At 45.9% G+C, this 18,439-nt stretch overlaps 1 protein-coding gene across 3 annotated transcripts in view; it reads left to right on the forward strand.

Moving 5' to 3' along the window:
- The first annotated feature begins 1,756 nt into the window (after positions 1 to 1,756).
- Positions 1,757 to 18,439, forward strand: part of DRP2 (dystrophin related protein 2) — a 41,053-nt gene continuing 24,370 nt past the window's right edge. For 2 of the 3 annotated variants that reach the window (XM_045994464.1, XM_045994466.1), the window contains exons 1-4: positions 1,757 to 2,097; positions 2,883 to 2,924; positions 13,375 to 13,551; positions 17,599 to 17,762. In XM_045994464.1, the coding sequence (XP_045850420.1) occupies positions 13,435 to 13,551; positions 17,599 to 17,762 (281 nt within the window). In that variant the 5' untranslated portion in view covers positions 1,757 to 2,097; positions 2,883 to 2,924; positions 13,375 to 13,434. The remainder of the gene's footprint in view (positions 2,098 to 2,882; positions 2,925 to 13,374; positions 13,552 to 17,598; positions 17,763 to 18,439) is intronic. The other variant, XM_045994465.1, reaches the window with a different exon arrangement.

Genomic DNA, 18,439 nt, shown 5'->3' on the forward strand with positions numbered 1-18,439 from the left:
ATTTGGTGTATGTCTGTTGTAGACATTCTGCATCTGTGCGAGCCCAAATAATTTCTCAGAGTGTTCCCTCTGGGCTTTCTTCAAGCCAACTCTCCTTTCCAGGGCATTCCAAGTCACCTGTAAAGGACTCCTGGGGCCCTAGGTCTGGATGGTGTTGAGAAGCCCAGCAAGCTGCCATGGCTGAGACTGGAGCTGGGACTCAGGGCCAGTCCAGGGCTAGGTTGGGTAGCTAAGAAATGCTTCGTTGAGGGTGCGTAGATTGAGAAGCCAGATGTCCTTCCAAAAGTTCCTTCAGAAATGAAAGGCCCTTTCTGCGCCTGCATGGGGGCCTGGCTGCTACTGTTTTGGCCAAGCACGAGGGACCGCTCACACAGCAGTGAAATCCTATGGGGGGGGGGGACGAAGGGGGTCATTTGGTTCCCATTTTGTTTGCTTGTATTATAGAGATTCATTAAACTTGTACTGAAACCAGCAGCTGAAGTTTTTTAGAAATCTCATCTCAAAAGAAAACACACACATAACTTATACACTAATTATTTCCTAGCTGAGGATTTTCAATAACAACAATAATAATACTCAGTCCCTGTAGACACTTTGTAAACACTAGACCCAAGTCCTTTGCGCCAGGGTATGAATGTGTGCTCTGATCTACATTCCAGTGCCATCAGAGCTTATAGAACTTTTAGATGCAAATCACTGAAGTTAAGCAACACCCCAACCGCCCCCCCCAAACCAGTCTTTCTCTCTTTCATGCACCCTGTTCTCAGAAGTGGAAGGAGGAAAGAAGAATGCTTCTCTTATCCTTTGCCCTGGCCTGGAGCTGCTAGAGCTCTACATATGAGTATGTTTGTGTAGGAGGATGGGGATCGTGATTTTTTTAAAAGATTATTTATTTATTTGAGAGAGAGAGAGAGAAAGCGAGCTTGTGTGTGAATGAGCACACAAGCAGGGGGAAGGGGAGAAGCAGGCCCCTTGTGGAGCAGGGAGCCCAACACAGGGCTCCATCCCAGGACCCCAGGATCATGACCTGAGCCCAGGAGAGACACTTAACAACTGAGCCACCCAGGCACCCCTGGTGATGGTGACTTTTTGACTGCTATTCAATCCATCTATCCATCCAATTTACTCATTTAACAAATACTAAGTAAACTACAAGGTGCCAGGCACTCTGTAAAGGGCTATAATCCCCTCTGTCCCTTTAGTGGATTTTCTGGCTTCTCTCAGGGCATTTGGGCCTTATACCCTCTTCTCTTCAACAAGGGTGATCGAGGAGTAAGGGGCTGGTATGGACAGAAGGAGGGAGAATGACTGGGATAGTTGCTGAAGAGAGGCATGGAGGAAATATATTTTCTCCAGTCATTCAATGTCCCCTTTGTTTCCCTCATCGTGGAGGTGTTTTTCTCCACGTAGCTCTAACAGGGGTGAGCAGAGAACTTTGGGTGACTGGAGGTCCACCCTCGCCCAAGACTGTACCTTGGGTACCACTGACAATTCTAGAGCACAGTGTTTCAACCTCCAATACAGAAGCTGAATCCTGGACTGGCTACTGAGGGACCCTGCCAGCAGCTGGCTCCAAAGTTCGCTTTGGCTCTGGGCTAGATTTGTGGAAGTTGGGGCCCAGGCTCCTCACTCAGCCGCTTGTATTGATCTCCGGGCCTCTTTTGTCTCCTCCTCCCCAGTGGAAGCCTCTCCCCCTCTCCCTGTCTCCCCCTCTGCCTCTCAGCCTCTTCCGCTTTCCTCCTCTGCTTCTAATGAATTGAAATCTCTGAAGAGAGCTGCGAAGGCTCTGGTAGTTTTACAAAACTGTCCTTGCTCTTTCTGCCTTTGCCTAGTCAAGGGTATCTTTGCCCGAGGTCGGAGCGATGCTGTGAGTCCCAATGTGATTGCATAGCAACACACAGCAGCTCAGAGAGGGGAGGAGGAGGAGAGAGAAAGAGAAGAGGGCAGGACGGTGGGAGAGACGGAGGGAGAGTGTGCATACAGCAGCCGTCGGCATCCCTGTCTCAGGGACTTCTTTGCTGATTCACAGAGGCAGCCCGGCGCCAGCCTCCCAGCTCCCAGTTGCAGCCAGCTCCTCAGACCTGCCGGAATCAGAAGGTAGGCCACGGAAAAATGATTCCCCAGCCTCGCCCTTTTTCGGCAGGCTGAGGGGAAATGACTGAGGGAAGGGAAGCTCCAGAGATTGTGTGTGTGTGTGTGTGTGTGTGTGTGTGTGTGTGTCTCCTTGCCTGCTGCCTGCATGCGCCTTTGGGGGAAAACTTGCATTTAAAAAAAATGCCCACAATGAAGTAGCTAGTGCTTGGATTGGGGGAGGGCGGGGGGGAGAAAAGAAGGTGCCCAGGAACAACAGAAACTCAAAGCCAATTTGAGCAACTAATGAATAAGAGGAAGGTCCACAGTTTGCTTCTTAGAGAGGAGAGGGCTATCATTTCTTTCCTTGTTTGCTGGCTTGTTTGTTTGCTCATTTGTGTTTGTTCTCAATGACATGCTTTTTGTCCAAGGGTGGATTTCCTGGTGGGAGGGAAGGGAAGGGGTGTGGAAAGCCCAGGCTGAAAAGGGAGGAGGGAGGAACCCTGGGACCTCAGAGCAGGTTTCCTGAGCAAATGAACGTCTAGTCGGCAGACAGGACACAGGAGTGCCTCCCTGGAGTAAACTGGGCTCTGCCTTGGGAGCTGGGTGTTGAAGGCACATCCTAATCTCCGCCCTTACTTCCTGGTTCAATTCATCTTCTCTGTGGCATTTTCCCCTTCGCTTCTTCCCTTGGTCCCCCCCCCCCCCCCGCCCCACGATCAGGAGGTACCTCTCCACTCTTGAGAGCATAGCTTGGCATGCTTTGCAGTGGGGCTCACCTCTCCTGACGTCAAACACCCTGTTCCTTCTAGGCTCCTTACCTTTCCTGACACCAGGCCCAACGCCCCAGCCTGGTAAGTGTGCCTGAGACTGTGTGGGTAGCTAAGGTTTCTCCCGCCTGTGGTAAGCAGGTAGGGCCAGGCCTCCTGGGTTTTGGGTTCAAGCAGGTGGCTGGGCTGGACTGGGGTGAATCAGCCGCTGCCTGTTTCCATCAAGAGCATGGTGCATGCCGAATGGAAGAGAACATACTTTTCTCATACGTTCTCTTTTTGATCGTTCAAAAGAACCGAAAGTCTTTAGAAAGCTCTAGGTCTAGTTCACCTGAGTTCCTGACTTTTCCAAAAGGAATCCTTGTTTCTAGATTAAAGGCCCTCAGGTAAATCACCTTTTAAAAGGCCCTGTGGGAACCACCAACCTCAGGAGATTTTTCCCCCACTCTGGGATTTAGGTGGGGAGATGGTTCCAGAGAACTTGGGAGCCTTCTAAGGAAACCCTCCCTGAAAAGGAGGTGCTGTGAGTGAAAGTGATAAGTATTCTGTCCCCCAAAGAAGACAGAGCCCCTCTTTTCCTGGGTGGATACACCTCTTCCTTGCAGTCCTGCTTCCTATAAACTCTTGCTGGGGGGAAGAAGATACATGGAAAGTTGTTTCCCCAGTCATTCTGGTCTCTTGCCAAGTCTGTCTGGAGCTCTGCGCCAGAGCACCCTTCAGTTCCAAAACCACCCAGAGGAGGAAGTATGGCTTGAAGCAGCAAACTTAGCAAAGGCCCAAGAGCCAGAATTAGAGAGTGTATCTGGGATGCAGCACTTCTAAGTATAGATTCCCCAGAAGTTTCTGAGGTTCTATCTGCCCCAGTGCCAGATAGGAGGGGCTCTCCCTCACGAAGCCCAAGCAGATATCCTTCCAAACTTGCCAAGGACAATCAGGAGAAACCCACTCTATGGGAGCTATACCATTCCTCCCTTATAAGGGATTCTAAACACACATCCGCAACTGAAATAGCAAGTGAGACAAATCCCTTCTAGGACAGCACTTACCACACTGATGTCTCACAGAACGCTGTTCTGAGAGAATGTTAATAGATTCTGTTTTAAAATAAGGAGTGGTGGTGGTGGTGGTGTGGGGGTGCGTTCTGTGGTCCAATAATTTTTTTTGGAAAATGCTTCAAGACCGAATTCTCCTCCTAAGAGAGTCACCGTGTACATAAGCATAACAAAAAGGCTCTGAGCCGGACTGCCATAAATAAATCCGTTTAATTTTGTTTAACACAGCAGCTCGCAAACGGATTTGACCAAGGAACTCTCTTCTACATGGAAAGCCCTTCAGAATCTTGCAGACACGGTTTTGGGAATTGCTGCTCAAAAAGACAAAGCCAAACAAACAAAGAAAGAAGCTGGGAGAATTTGTCACATGGAAAAAACTTAATAAGATAATCTAGTCCAATTCTGCCTTTTTCTTTTTTTTTTTAAGATTTTATTTATTTATTTGACAGACAGAGATCATAAGTAGGCAGAGAGGGAGGAGAAAGCAGGCTCTCCATGGAGAAGAGAGCCCGATGTGGGGCTCGATCCCAGGACCCTGGGATCATGACCTGAGCCAAAGGCAGAGGCTTAACCCACTGAGCCACCCAGGCGTCCCTCTGCCTTTTTCAATGAGAAAGTAATAGATGCATCAAATTGGTCTCCTAGGCAAAGCTAATGAGTATCTGAGAGTGTGGAACCCTCATCTCCTGATTCTCGGTCTCTAGGGCAGCTTCTACAGCAGGTTCCCTCCTGTGAAACTAGTCACAGGAAAATGGAACAGGTTTAAGGGATAATCTTGTCATTTGGAGGGCAGCATGGGTATCTTACACATTTCTTTTAGTGTTTTGTTATATCTGAAAAGTATGGATTCTTTTCAGCATGGGATTTGTTGCATTCTTTCAACCAATGTACTGTGAAAATTTTATCTATGCCAAAAAGATGCAAAGAATAACGTAACAAGAATCAGAATGCCCACCACCCAGCCTAAGAAGAAAACGTCACCAGTAGAATTGAAACCCTCTGTCTGTCCTTCTATGGTTAAAACTTCCTCCTCCCCACACCACCTCCCTCTGAAGTAACCACTGTGTCCTGCATTTGGTACTTATGATTCTCATGCACTTATTTATACTTTAGCTACATACATATGTGTCTTTAAACAGCAGATACCATTTCTTTGCATGGTTACATTTGTGTTATATTTGCAGTGTTACTTTTGTGAATCATCCGTGTTGGGACATGTGACAAGGTCACTTATTTTTTCACTACTGTATAGCATTCCACTTAATGAATATGCCATCATTTATTCATCCATTCTGCTATTTATGGACATTTAGGCTGTTTCTGGTTTTTGGCTCACAGTTCGAGCTATCCTTATCATTCTTTTGTAGATATTCTTATGTGACTGTTGCTATTGCATATATATCTAGAAAGGAATTGTCCCATCACAGGGTATGAAAATATTCACCTTCGGGAGATATTGTCAAATTGCTCTCCAAATTGGTTGACTAACTTATACTCCCACCCCAGTGTTTAAAGGTTTCAGATGTATTGCATTAATTGGCCTTACAATAAAATGCTCCCCATGGGGATGGATCTCTGATTCTTTTCACTGGAGAATACACTTCATCTTGAAATTCCTTGACAACTATGTGTTCTCAGGAACACATTTCATTCTTTCTGTTTGTAAATGAGGGGTTTGGGGGCACTTGGGTGCCTCAGTTGGCCAAGCATCTGCCTTCAGCTGAGATCATGATCCCAGGCGCCTGAGATCGAGCCCCCTCATCAGTGGGATCGAGCCCTGCATCCAGTTCTCCACCCAGAGAGGAGCCTGCTTCTCACTCTCTTTCTGCCATTCTCCCCCTGCTTGTGCTCTCTGGTTTTATCTCTCTGTCAAATAAAGAAATAAAAGCTTAAAAAAAATAAATGAGGGGGTTGGTCTAGATAATCTCTAAGGCTCCTTCCAGTTTGACACTCCGAGTCTCCATGATTTATTCATTAAGTGAGAGCATCTGAAGCAGAACCTCAGTTTTTGGCTACATTGCAAGAATTATTTTAGGAACACATAACAAGGTTCGGTACCTGTGAGATGTGTGTCTTCTCTCTTGGTGCCATGCTGTCAGGTAGAAAGGCAATGCTGTGAGAGAGGACGCCATCATTCATTGTTACCTCGGATTGGAGAGAGGAATCTATAGCACATGGGAAGGGGGTCTTCTTCCCACTGCTGTGTTCTTTGCCAAACCTCTCATTGATTTAAAAGTCTTCCCTATTTATTTATTTTTCTCCCAAGAATAATAAACACTTGGTATAAAATACATATAAAAGTATGTGTATGTATCTATGTATACATATGTTTGTGTGTATATATACATACGCAAGGTATATAAATTCAAAGGGAGAGTCCCCCTCACACAATTCTCCAAAAATACTGTTGCTGAGCAGCTTTGTGTCTCCTTGCAGGCTTTCTTTCTATGCACATGCTCATGTAGATGTTTTTCAAAAGCTTTTTGCATAATTGGTGCTCTCTCAGACATATGATTCTGAACTTATTTTCTTTTATCTAAAATATGTATCTTCAATATCTGTTCACATCAGTATATATAGATCTCTCTCTCTTTTTAAAAAAGATTTTATTTATTCATTTGAGAGAGAGAGAGAGAGCACAAGCAGGAGAGGCAGAGGGAGAGGAAAAAGCAGGCTCCCCCGAGCAGGGACCCCGATGTGGGACTCAATCCCAGGACCCCGGGATCATGACCTGAGCCAAAGGCAGACGCTTAACCTACCAGGTGCCGGATCTACCTCTTTTTAACAGCTACATAATATTTCATTTCACGAGTGGCTGTAGTAATAGGTAAGATGTGAGTACTTACTAGATGTCAGAAAGCATGAATGAACTTGCAACCGGGCTATGAGGTAGGTCTTTTCCTTATCCCGGGTTTACAGATGCAGGGACTGATGCACGGTAAGGTCAGGGGGCTTGTCTAAATCTGTGCTGATGAGTAGTGGAGGCAGGATGCAAACCTGGTTGTCCTGGCTCAGAGCCCACACCCTTACCTGTTACACTGTGCCACCTCTCTGACAATAGCCCACTTAACCAGTCCCCTGGTAATGAGCACTTGAGTCGACTGCAGAGTTTTGTGATTGCAAACAATACTGCAGCAGATACCCTCACCCATTTCTGCAAGTATTTCTGTAGGATAGATGCTTAGACTTCTCTAGTTCCTAGGGGGAAAGACTTTATTTGTTCATTTACTACTACTGAGTTCTAAGGCACAGGAGGAGCTCAGAGGTCAGACTAGGAGAGTTGACCAGAATTTTAGTTCTCGGATGTCCTAGGAAAGTCACCAAAAAGCTGTGTAGGGTTTACCAGCTGGGTGATCCCCCAAATCCCAGACTCACTGTGTCCTCTTAATTGCTTGTGTCTTTGCCTGGGTGGGGAACAGCCTAGTTAAGTGCTTGGGCTCTCACCTGGTGGTCCATAGCAAAAAAAAAAAAAAAAAAAATCTCTGCTTGCTAGGGGTCCATGACTACAATGCCTCAGGGCCTGGGTTCTAGAAGTTCCAAAGGCAGAATAGTGTTCACAGTGAAGAACTTGTGCTCTGGAACACTTCTGCCTCAGATACAAATCCCAGCTCCTCACCCCATAATTCACAGTGTCACTTTGAACCGTTTACTTACTGCCTCTGTTCCTCTGTCCAATGAAGACAGTAGCAACCACTTCATGGGGCTGTGGCAAAGATTAAATGAGTTGATTCTATAGACTGATTAGTTAATGATATAAAACATAGGGTACAATGAGTTTTAACTGTTCTTATTTAGCTGGCTGTGGAAAAGCCACTACAGTAATCTTTACAGAAAACAGTTGAAGACGTCCACAGCATGTTTTTGAGGAGTGGGAAGGGAGGGAAGAAGTGGCTGTTAAGTAGCTAATATATTGGCAGGGTACGAAAGGATGTTCAGTACAAACAATATCTCTTGTAGGTGGCCCAGGGCTTTTGTAGGTGTGGGTAATTATTCTGTTTTTCAACCCAAGCAGTGACTATATGGGAATTTGCTTTATATTTCAGTATATTTTACACATCTGCCTTATGCACTCTTTGTAAGTATATTATATTTCTCAGGTTTAAAAAGAGAGAAAATCCAGGAGTGCCTGGGTGTCTCAGTCGGTTAAGCGGCTGCCTTCAGCTCAGGTCATGATCTTGGGGTCCTGGGATCGAGCCCCACGTCAGGCTCCCTGTTCGGCAGAGAGCCTGCTTCTCCCTCTCCCTCTGCCTGCCGCTCTGCCTGCTTGTGCTATCTCTCTGTCAAATAATTAAAAACCTTTAAAAAACATAAAAAGAGAGAAAATCCCGAAAGAGTGGAGGGAATTCTCCCACCTCTGTCTGGTAGCCAATTGGCTCCCTTATCCAAAGGCAATCAATATTAACAGATTCTTTTGTATGCTTTTATTTTATCGCATGTAAATTTTTTGCATCGATAAGCACATATTTTCCTTTTGGTTTTACACAAATGTGAACTAACTACCTTATTTTTTCTTCTTTTCTTTTTACTTAAAATTGTTCCCTGAGAGGTTATTCCATATTGTCACATAAAGTGTTATTACTTGTGTCTTTTTTTAAAGAATTATTTATTTATTTATTTGACAGACAGAGATCACAAGGAGGCAGAGAGGCAGGCAGAGAGAGAGGTGGGGGGAGAAGCAGGCTCCCCGCTGAGCAGAGAGCCTGATGCGGGGCTCAATCCCAGGACCCTGAGGTCATGACCTGAGCCGAAGGCAGAGGCTTAACCCACTGAGACACCCAGGGGCCCTGTTACTTGTGTTTTTAACCACTGTATAGAGTTCCATTGTTTGGATATATCAGTATTTATTTAACTAGTCCCCTGGTAATGGAAATTTAGGTTGTTTGCAATTTCGTTTGCCACTTCAAGACTTGCTTCAAATGCTAACATTCTGTATACATCACTTCACACAAATGTAGATAAATACGTGTATCCAAAGTGCTTTTCTTCATACCTTCTGGGATTTGTACCTACAAAGTTGAGGACCTGTACACTGACCTAATTGGAGTTCAATTCCATAAATCAAGTCAGGAAACATTCACCGAGTGCCTGCTATGTACTTGGCACCGTCTTATAAAAATATGTGGAATAGAAATAAATATCAGACATAAACATCGTCCTCCAATAGCCACAATTTTGCTTTCATGTTAGAATCCTGGTATTTCCCAAAGGTTTTTAAAACTTTTCTCTCTGCCCAAGAGGAATAACATTTCCCCTGCTGAGTCTTTCTGAAAGGGCCTGTCTGTGGCTTTGAAAACCAGAAAGAGTGTTCCTAGTAGCAAAAAGCCACAGGTTGGTATCTAGCAGGATCCTTAGAGAAGAACAGAGAAGATTTAACTCTACCCTCAAAGCATCCTTCACACTACTCCATGTGTACACATCTTCTCTCTTACCTCAGCTCAAAAGGATCTCGTCCATAAATACATCCTAAATCCCTCCAATTTAAGGCACATGCTTCCTCATCTGTGACCTCTCATGGCATGGTTTCTGTGTCCCACATAAGGTCTGAATCATTTTTCCCCCCTTAAGTTATACTTTTTAAAAATATGTCTCATTTCCTACACTTGGCCATCTGGAGACTAAGATTCATCTCCAATTCCTCCCAGCCTCTGCAAATTAAAAGGAGGAACAGGAAGAGAATCGGTATATACAGGTGGAAATGTGGGACATCATGGAGGTAAACTGAGAGGCAGAAGGAAGAATATTTTTATAGAACAAAGAGCACTGACCAGGAGTCAGGAGACTCAGGCTTACTTGTATATCAGCATCTTCATCTCTCAAATAAGATCATAACTCTGGCTGGGCCAACCAGACCAGGTAGCACTGAGGATCAAGAACGACAGCACAGCAGGCTACAAAACACGCTCTACAAACACAGGGAATGCTAGTCTTACACGTTAATGTTTTACAGGGTTACAAACCAAGGTCTAGAGAGGTGAAATGACTTGATGTCGCAGTCAGTGGCAAAGTCTGAAAACAGCAGAGAATAGTCAAGGTAGGACCAGAAAGAGTTTAGGCCTTCTCTTCCTTCACTGGGACTAGAAGATCTGAATTCTCTGTCTGTGTTTGTTTTATTTTTGTTTTGTGAAGCATCAACCAGACATCAGGTCAGTAGAAGAATAAGAAGGAAGGAAGTTAGTTTGTAGAGAGTTGAATCTCAGAAGAGACAAAGAGATAGTTCATGAAAGAAGAAACACAACTGGTCACCAAAAATGTTGGGCAAAGGTTAAGCATCATTAGCAATTAAGGAAATACAGAGAACTTTCCAAGATGCCATCTTCTCTTATAAAATTAGGAAAGATATTTTATTTTATTTTTAAAAAAGATTTTATTTATTTGACAGAGATCACAAGTAGGCAGAGAGGCAGGCAGAGAGAGAGGGGGAAGCAGGCTCCTCGCTGAGCAGAAAGCCCGAGGTGGGACTCGATCCTAGGACCCTGAGATCATGATTCGAGCCAAAGGCAACAGCTTAACCCACTGAGCCACCCAAGTGCCCCGGCAAAGATTTTTTAAAAATAAGAATACTCACTGTTGGCAAGTGTGCCAGGAAACTGGCATTCTCATACATTGCTGGTGTTAGTATAAAGTGATCTATTTCTTCTAAGGCAATTTAGAAATATGCATCATGAGCCTGAAATTGGTTCATACCCTTTGGTCCGGGAATTCTCCCTTCTAGGAAATTATCATAAGAAAAGAATCACAGATATGCATAAGGCTGTTCATGGCAGTGTGACTTACAGCTACTTGTTAAAATTATGGTATATCTACTCAATCTACTCACCTGAATAGTATACAACAATGTTTACAGCTAACACTTATTTAGCAGTGTACTATTGCCAGACACTGTGCCAAGTTATTTAGATACATTATTAATTTTAATAATTCTGTGAAGGCAATATCGTTGTCATCTCCCTTTTGCTGATGAGGACACTGAAGTTCAGAGAGGTTAACTCATCCCAGGTCACAGGGTGAGTAGTGTGGGTCTGAATCTATGTCTGTATAATACCAAAGCCAATGGCCTCAAGCATAGTGCTCTGTCACCTTTGCAGCCATTAGAAATCATGTTTTAGGGGAATAGTTAGTGACATTCTAAAATGGTCATGATATAAATGGCCAATGAAAAAAGCGCAATGTGATCTGTATCATAGGATGACAACTGCAGATTGTATGGATATAGTTTTTTTCATAGAAAAACTACTACAAGTCTTCACACTTATTAGTAGTAGCTATTTCTGGGTAGTAGTATTATAGGTTATTTTAATTTTCATCCTTGTGATTTTTTTGGATTTTCCAGTTTTCCTATAAAGAACATGCATTACTTGTGTAGTCAGCAAAAATAAACATGTTAACATAAAAAAGTTCTGAAGGCAAACCTTTTGTAGCCTTCATGCTTATAACACATCTAGAGTAATACTTCATTTTTTATCCAAGTTACTAATTATGTTATGTTGGTGTCAGATAAGAGGGGAGCCATCTTTTCAACCATTCTTTGGAGAATCTCCTTGGGCATGAGGAGTTATGTAGCTGTGTAATCTCTTGAGACTCATAAACTGTCCCTCAGACCATAAACTCTTTCATCTTTATGATCTTTAACAGTCCCCAGTCTCAGACCAAGGACCCCTAAGGAGGGGGGAAGGACTCTCAATGCAAGAAGTCTATAGATCTTTAAATGTATTAATGTTTTTTCTCACTCTGTAAGTACTAAAAGTACAGCTACTATTGTAGGTATGAGTGGGTGAAGTGAAATTCTTTTTTTTTTAATCTTAAGGGGCCCTTATACTTAAAATGTTGGGAACCACCGAAATAGAGACTAAAAATGGTGGCTCTTTAATCATCAACATCGGGAATCAAAGATGCTCACTCCCTACTCTTTGGATCGGGGTTTGCCTGCCCAACACTAAAGGCTATCACTTTTAGCATTTGTAAACATTGTCTTTGTTACCCATTCTCATCCCACTTGTGCACATTCACTAAACTGTCAACTGGTTTGCACATCTAACTTTTTCACTCATATCTTCCTTTTCTCAGCTCATCTAAAGCTGAACGTGTCTCAAGCATAGCTTGTCATGGAACACTGCCCCAGCATGGCTTATTATGGAACACTGCCCTCACCCCCAACCACACCAAATTTGCTCCTTCTCCTGTCTTCCCTCTCTTGCTGTTGGCAACATTATCAACCCAGGTCCCAAATTAGAAACTTTTTATTCCTCCACCTCCTTTACTCTTCACATTCAATTGATCACGGAGCTCAATGTATTTTACCTCTTTGGTAAGTATCTCATAATCCTCACCCTCTGCTCCCTCCTCACTGTTGCAGTGCTTGCCAATTAGAAGGGCTTCCCAATGGGTTCTTCCCTAGGGAGAATTACTCCACAAGGCAGGCAGAGGGTTCTTTCTAAAATGCAAATCTGCTTGAGTCACTCCCTGCTTAAAATCTTCAGTGCCTCCCTATTGCCTACAAGATAAAGCCCAGAATTTTCCACTTATCATTCAAGGCATGACCCAATCTGGCCATGACCCGCCTCATCTGCTGCTCCTCACACCATACATTTCATTTTGTGCTGTTTGGAATTATTATTATTATTATTATTATTATTATTAATTATTATTACTTTGTCTTATCTCTCCCACCTAACAATCTTGATTTCTCTTTCATGGCTCACCTTAAGTGTATTTCATCTAGGGAGACTTTTCTTGACATGACCAGATAGAACTAACCTCATCTATCCCTTCACTCCTTCCCATAAATACTTCTATTATTAATATGAGTAGCAGTTTATGGCTTGATTTTTCCCATGTCTATTCTTTCTATATGTGAACTCCTCAGGGGCAGGCACCATGTCTTTTTCATCTTTGTGCCTCCTAAACTCTAGCCAAGTGGAACTTACTGTGCTCTGAACATGCTATGCTTTTTTTGGTGACATCCATTTTTGCATAGGTGGGTTCCTCTGATGGAACACCCTTCCCCCTGTTTCCCCTTCTCTGCATAGGCAAACATCTACTTGTCCTTTGAGACTTGGCTCAAATGCCTTCTCTCTGAAATCTTTGCACATTCTCACAGTAAGTCTTTCCCCTGTCTGTGCTCCCCAAGCCTTCTGGTCAAATCTTGATTATAGTACTTGTTACATAAGCATTTTATTATAGTTATGGGCTTATATGACTGCCTCCCCTCATCCCGATCTCCCCCACCCTCTTCTCGAGGCTGTGAGATCTTGGACAGCAAATCGTCTTTGTCTCTAGCACAAAGCACAATAGATAAACACATACTTCTTTGGTCAATAATTAAAGTCTCTTATGGTACATGGCAGCTTGGGAAAAACTACTGGATAGACCAGTAAGCTTTGAATACTGATTCACATAACTGGTCAAGGCACCATTGGGTATGTGTTGAGTTTGTAGTCCTTTTCTAGGTCTCAACTCTGAATCTCTCCTTGTTGCTTTTCCAGGTGCTTATGGTCAATAGTTGGTGCACTGTCCATTCTCACCCCCCATGAGCCTTGGTTCTGATGCAACCTATGGTCATGCAGGGATGCCCTTATACCCTCCCACGATGTCATGAATGGCGAGCAGCTGACCAGTTCCATCACAGCAGCAGCCTCCGAAGCACCTGCCCCCAGCCTCAGGTAAGAGGCTGATAGCAAGATGAAGTCCTGAGGAGAAAGGGTGGACACAGGATCTGTGTGTGTTCTTGTGGGTATCCATGCTTCCTAAGGCTCTAGGGCACTCTCTATATACCCGAAACCCTGGGGAGGGCAAGGCACCTCCTTCTGGCTCATCCCTTGTCACACATGAAGCCTTTTATAGGGGTATAAGGCAAGGAAATGTGTTGGGATGGGCTGGGCCCCCATGACTGAGGGGGACTAGTTCCATGTTAACCTCCCAAGGGAGGTCCCAGAAGAGTGACACTTCAGGGTGTGACCTAGGACAAGGCAGGACCTTTCTTTACCTTAGTTTCTTTATGGCATACTTTATATTCTGCACCTACAAAATATTCTCTCTCCTTCAATTGGCTCTTCTTCTCAAGTCTTTAGTCTTACAGCTCCTGGCTCAGCCCCACTAACAGTCTCTTGACCTTCATACCTGTCTCTCCTTTCCTCTCTTCTCCCTAGGAGTGGAATGGTGGGGCTGTGTGTTCCTGTCTATGTATGTTGTGGATAGGCAGAGGATGTATGAGAGGCAGTAATCCCAAGAAGATAGCCCCTTTCCTGACTATGAGGAAGGTCCATGGGAAGTTAACTGGACAAGGGGGAAGCATAAACACATTTTGGCTTGTCCTACTGTGCTTTGGGGTCCAGAGGCCATGAGGGTGTGAAAAAGTACTGTCTCCTAGTATCTCATAGATGGACTGTAGTGCTGAGTCACTATTGAGGGTGCAGACAGCAGCAGAATATACAGGGAGGAAGAAGGGAGGGAGAATGGCCTTAGGGATGGAGAATGTGGATGCTGGGGAATCCATTTTGCAGAGAACCATGAGGGGAAAATTTTGGAAAGGCATAACAGCCAGATCTTCCTGAGCCGTCCCCCCACATTTAACTAGAGAGAAATTGCCACCTCTAACATATTCTCAAGCCAGTGTCAACTTAGCATCTCCCAGTGTACCTACCCCTTCCCCAGAGCGGGACTGACATAGGGTCAAGGGATTGAGAAGCCTGGGCCCTTCCAAAATGCTTGCCTGCACATCATGCCTCCCACTCCAAGATTCACCACCTCGGCAGAGGGACCTGAGGGCTTCATTTTGTAATTGGGAAAGCTGAGACGAACCCCTCTCCTCTACCACTGTCTAGTTTCTTCTCTTCCTTCCCAATGGCTCTGATTTTGTCTTAAAGTTTCAAGAGATTAGGAGAGCCCTTTGGGGATTGCAGTGAGAAGCAAACATCTTGGCCACAAAAGCCAGAAGTAGAAGGCCAGTGGTAGGGAACGAAAAATGTTATTTCTTATTTGCCTATTGTATGCCTGGCCCTACTAGAGGGACTTGTGAATATAAGGGGGAACAAGGAGGGGAGAACAAGGTGATGAGGTATAGTAGGGGGGAGCCAAATGGGGATTTGGGAAATGAAGAAATCTGAAGGGAATGGAAGCCTAACATGGGTGGAACCCCGTTCATCGTGGGTACTTCTCTCAGAAACAGGAAAACTTGGTTGTAGCTGGGTCACGAGGAGCCATTTCGAGCTCTGGGGCATTCCCCATCTAGGGGACTCTGTGAGACTTGGTTGAGCCCAGTTATCCCAGCATCAGCAGAGCTGTCATCCAGAGCTAGAGCCCCTCCCTGCTCTTCGCCTGACATCCCCTGCCATCCCGGTTCTGGTTCCACCCAGAATGGCTCCACCCTGGACCCTCAGGAAGGGTCAGGCAGCTGCTCCAACTATTCCTGTAGGTGGGCCTCAGCATGGAAACAATGTGGAACTGTGGAAAGCCCAGAAGACTCTGTGGGAGATAAATGAGGATGGGAACAGAACTCTTTTTGGTAAAAACGAAGTGTTTTCCCTCGGTGCTGAGTGGTGGGGGCCTAGCTCGGGAATGTTAACCTTTCCCCTAGGCAAGTCTGCTAGAGAAAGAGAAGAGGGGCCACTTCCAGAAGGGGCCCTGCCGCTGAGGTCAGTGGCCCAGGGCAGCACAAGCAGGGCACAGGGGCTTCCCTCACCCTGAATCCCTGCACAGAGTTGCTGGGTTCCATTTTTACCTCTCCCTCCCCTGCAGAGGTCCAAGGGGATGCCCCAAGACCCATCTATTTCCCCCAGGCTTAAAGTGCAGTGAGAATCTGAGGAGGTGGAAAATGACTATCCCTCCACTCCCCTCTACCTCCCAAAGGCAGGGCAGAGCACCCCTTTGTTTCCACAGTGCGCTTGGATGAATCTTCTGCTGTCCAAATTCCTGATCCTGACTTCCCATGGCTCTGTCCCCAGGTGTGCCACACCCATTCCTCACTGCCTCTGGGCACACTTCCTTAAAGACAAGCCCATCCTCCTGCTAGGCTTTGGGGAAATAGCTTACCAGAGGTTTGTCACCAAAGTGGTCTGATCCTTTCCTCTCTCTGGGGGGTTGGGGGGTGGGAGGTAGGGGCTGCAGGCAGCGAGTCCCTTCGTGTCTGCTGTGGAAAGGGAAAACAGATGAAGAAAAACTCCCCTCCTTATGCCCTTCCTCAGCACCATGGAATGCCCAGTCCCACTCCCGCTATCCTTGCCAGCCTGGGAGGGCCCTCCTGGCCCCGGTGTGGTAGGCCCAGGCGGGAGTGAGCTGGAATTCCCCAGGGACAAAGCTCTGATTCACCCGCTGAGCCCTGACATAGCCGCCCCCCTCCAGATTCCTGGGGGGTCAGTAAACAAACAGGGTGGCAGCTCCCGCCTCCTGACCTGGCTCAGCTCTGCAGGCCTCCCCTGAGGGAGTCTGCTTAGAGCCTGTCAGGACTGCCAGCAGCTCACCAGGCACTGATTCTGCAAGCTGAGGGATAATCATGGAGCTGCCGAGTCCTGCAACCGAGTCTTCAGGCAGCACAGGTAGGGTCAGCTCATGGGGACACAGGGGGACTAAATTCAGAACTTTGCCCTTGAGTTGCATTGCTCCCTCACTTCCCTTTCAGTATGTGGCTGTGAGCTGGGGTTTTAATGGGGTGATTGGTTTCCTAGATTGCCTGGAGAGTCTTGTGTGGGAAGGCACTACCATTTGGGGGGAAAGGGAGACTAGAAAATTCTCAGGCCTCACCGGAACCATGTTCTTTCTATAGAAGGCAAGCAGGTAGATAGGTGGGCAGGCAGGTGGGTTTCCCCAGGCTGGGATTGAGTGGCACAGGCTGAGATTTCCTCCTCTATACTCTCCTTCCCTCTACCCACCTCTGCCCCTGGCTGGGCAGTCCTGGCACTGTTCTAGAGGTAGCTAACTTCTTAAGGGCCATTTGACACAACCCTCATTCCCCCAGACTTTATAAGACCCTTCAGGGCGAGCAAGTGATGGGCTCTGAGCTTGAGGGCTCAAGGGTGAGCCTTCGGCAGGCTTCACGGCTGGTCCCCTTACCTGCTGACTCTGGTCAGGGTCCTTTGGAGATCAGGATCAAAAATGTGGCTTTAGCTCTTTCTCAACCCATGGTAGATGAACAGCTCTCTTTAGGACGATTTCTAGGCTTCCTGACTGGTGGAAAATGCAGGTGGGGGAAGAGGGAGAGGGGACACCAAGACCTAGATTCATTTGCAAAGTAGGACATCTATTATCAATGGCTCTCTCTGGCTGATCTATTCTCCCTCCCTGAATCTCTGAGGCAGCCCCTCAGCTTTCTTTTCTGGAAGGTTGGCTAAACTGTGGGACACTGAAGCATGAGCCTATGGCTTACCCTGAATGCTGTGGTTGCCAATGATTGGGCAATTCTGAGCAGCTCTTGTCTAAAGCAAGTACTTCCAGAATCCCACCCAGGCAGTAAGTAGTCTTGGCAGAATTTACAGTAATAAGAGTAATAATGATAGTAGCCAGCAGTTCAAAGTGACGAACCTGTGCCAAGAGAGGACCTTGCGATGAGCAGAGCCAAGGAGACTTCCTTTATCGCACCCTGCCCCCCGCCCCCCCAAACACACTCTGGGACAAGCCGTTCTCTCCCCTTGTTCACATTTGTCCCATCCGTGGCTTGGTGCAGGTCAGGGTGTGGCACACTCCGAGGATCACAGAATGTCTGTGTTTCTGTCCAGGTTAGAGCTGCTGCTACCGCCCCTGCGCCTCCTCAGGATGGTGCTGGGGTTTCCTGTCTAAGTCCAAAGCTCTTCAACGGGTCTGTTGGTGCCGCTGGACCTCTAGAACCACCAGCCATGAATCTGTGTTGGAATGAAATAAAAAAGAAGTCTCACAACCTCCGGTAAGGCCTGGCCCCTAGAAAGAGGAGACTAAGGCAATTGGCTGGGACAGTGTTGGGCTACTTTTGCTGCTGCTGCAACTTACCGTTCTCCTCTCAACCTGTGTCCCCCTCTCGTCAGCCTCATCACCCACTTCTCCCTTTCCTTCTGTGGTCTTTGGAAAGGACCCTGGGTCAGAAATCGGGAGACTTGGATTTGAGCCTCAGTTTTAAGTAGCTATGTCACCTTGGATACATGGTTTGGGTTATGGGGATTTCACTTTCATTTTATTTTTTATTTTTTAAGAAAAATAAATGAGTGAAGTAACTGTCCTAACTACCTCACAGCGTTGTTGTGAAGATTCTTTCTTTCTTTTTTTTTTTTTAAAGACAGAGATCACCAGTAGGCAGAGAGGGAAGCAGAGAGAGAGGGGGAAGCAGGCTCCCTGCTGAGCAGAGAGCCCAATGCGTGGCTCAATCCCAGAACCCTGGGATCATGACCTGAGTTGAAGGCAGAGGCTTTAACCCACTGAGCCACCCAGGCACCCCTGTTGTGAGGATTCTTATAAGATATGAAAATGCTTTCGGGACTTAAAAGCACTTAAAAAGCACTGATGTATAAATGAATGATATGATTACTCCCTCTTCATCTCATGTTTGCTGTCCATCTTGGTAGATCATATCTGCTCTCTTCCCAGTCC

This window comes from Meles meles, chromosome X (assembly GCF_922984935.1).
Source record: "Meles meles chromosome X, mMelMel3.1 paternal haplotype, whole genome shotgun sequence".
Lineage (NCBI taxonomy): Eukaryota > Metazoa > Chordata > Mammalia > Carnivora > Mustelidae > Meles > Meles meles.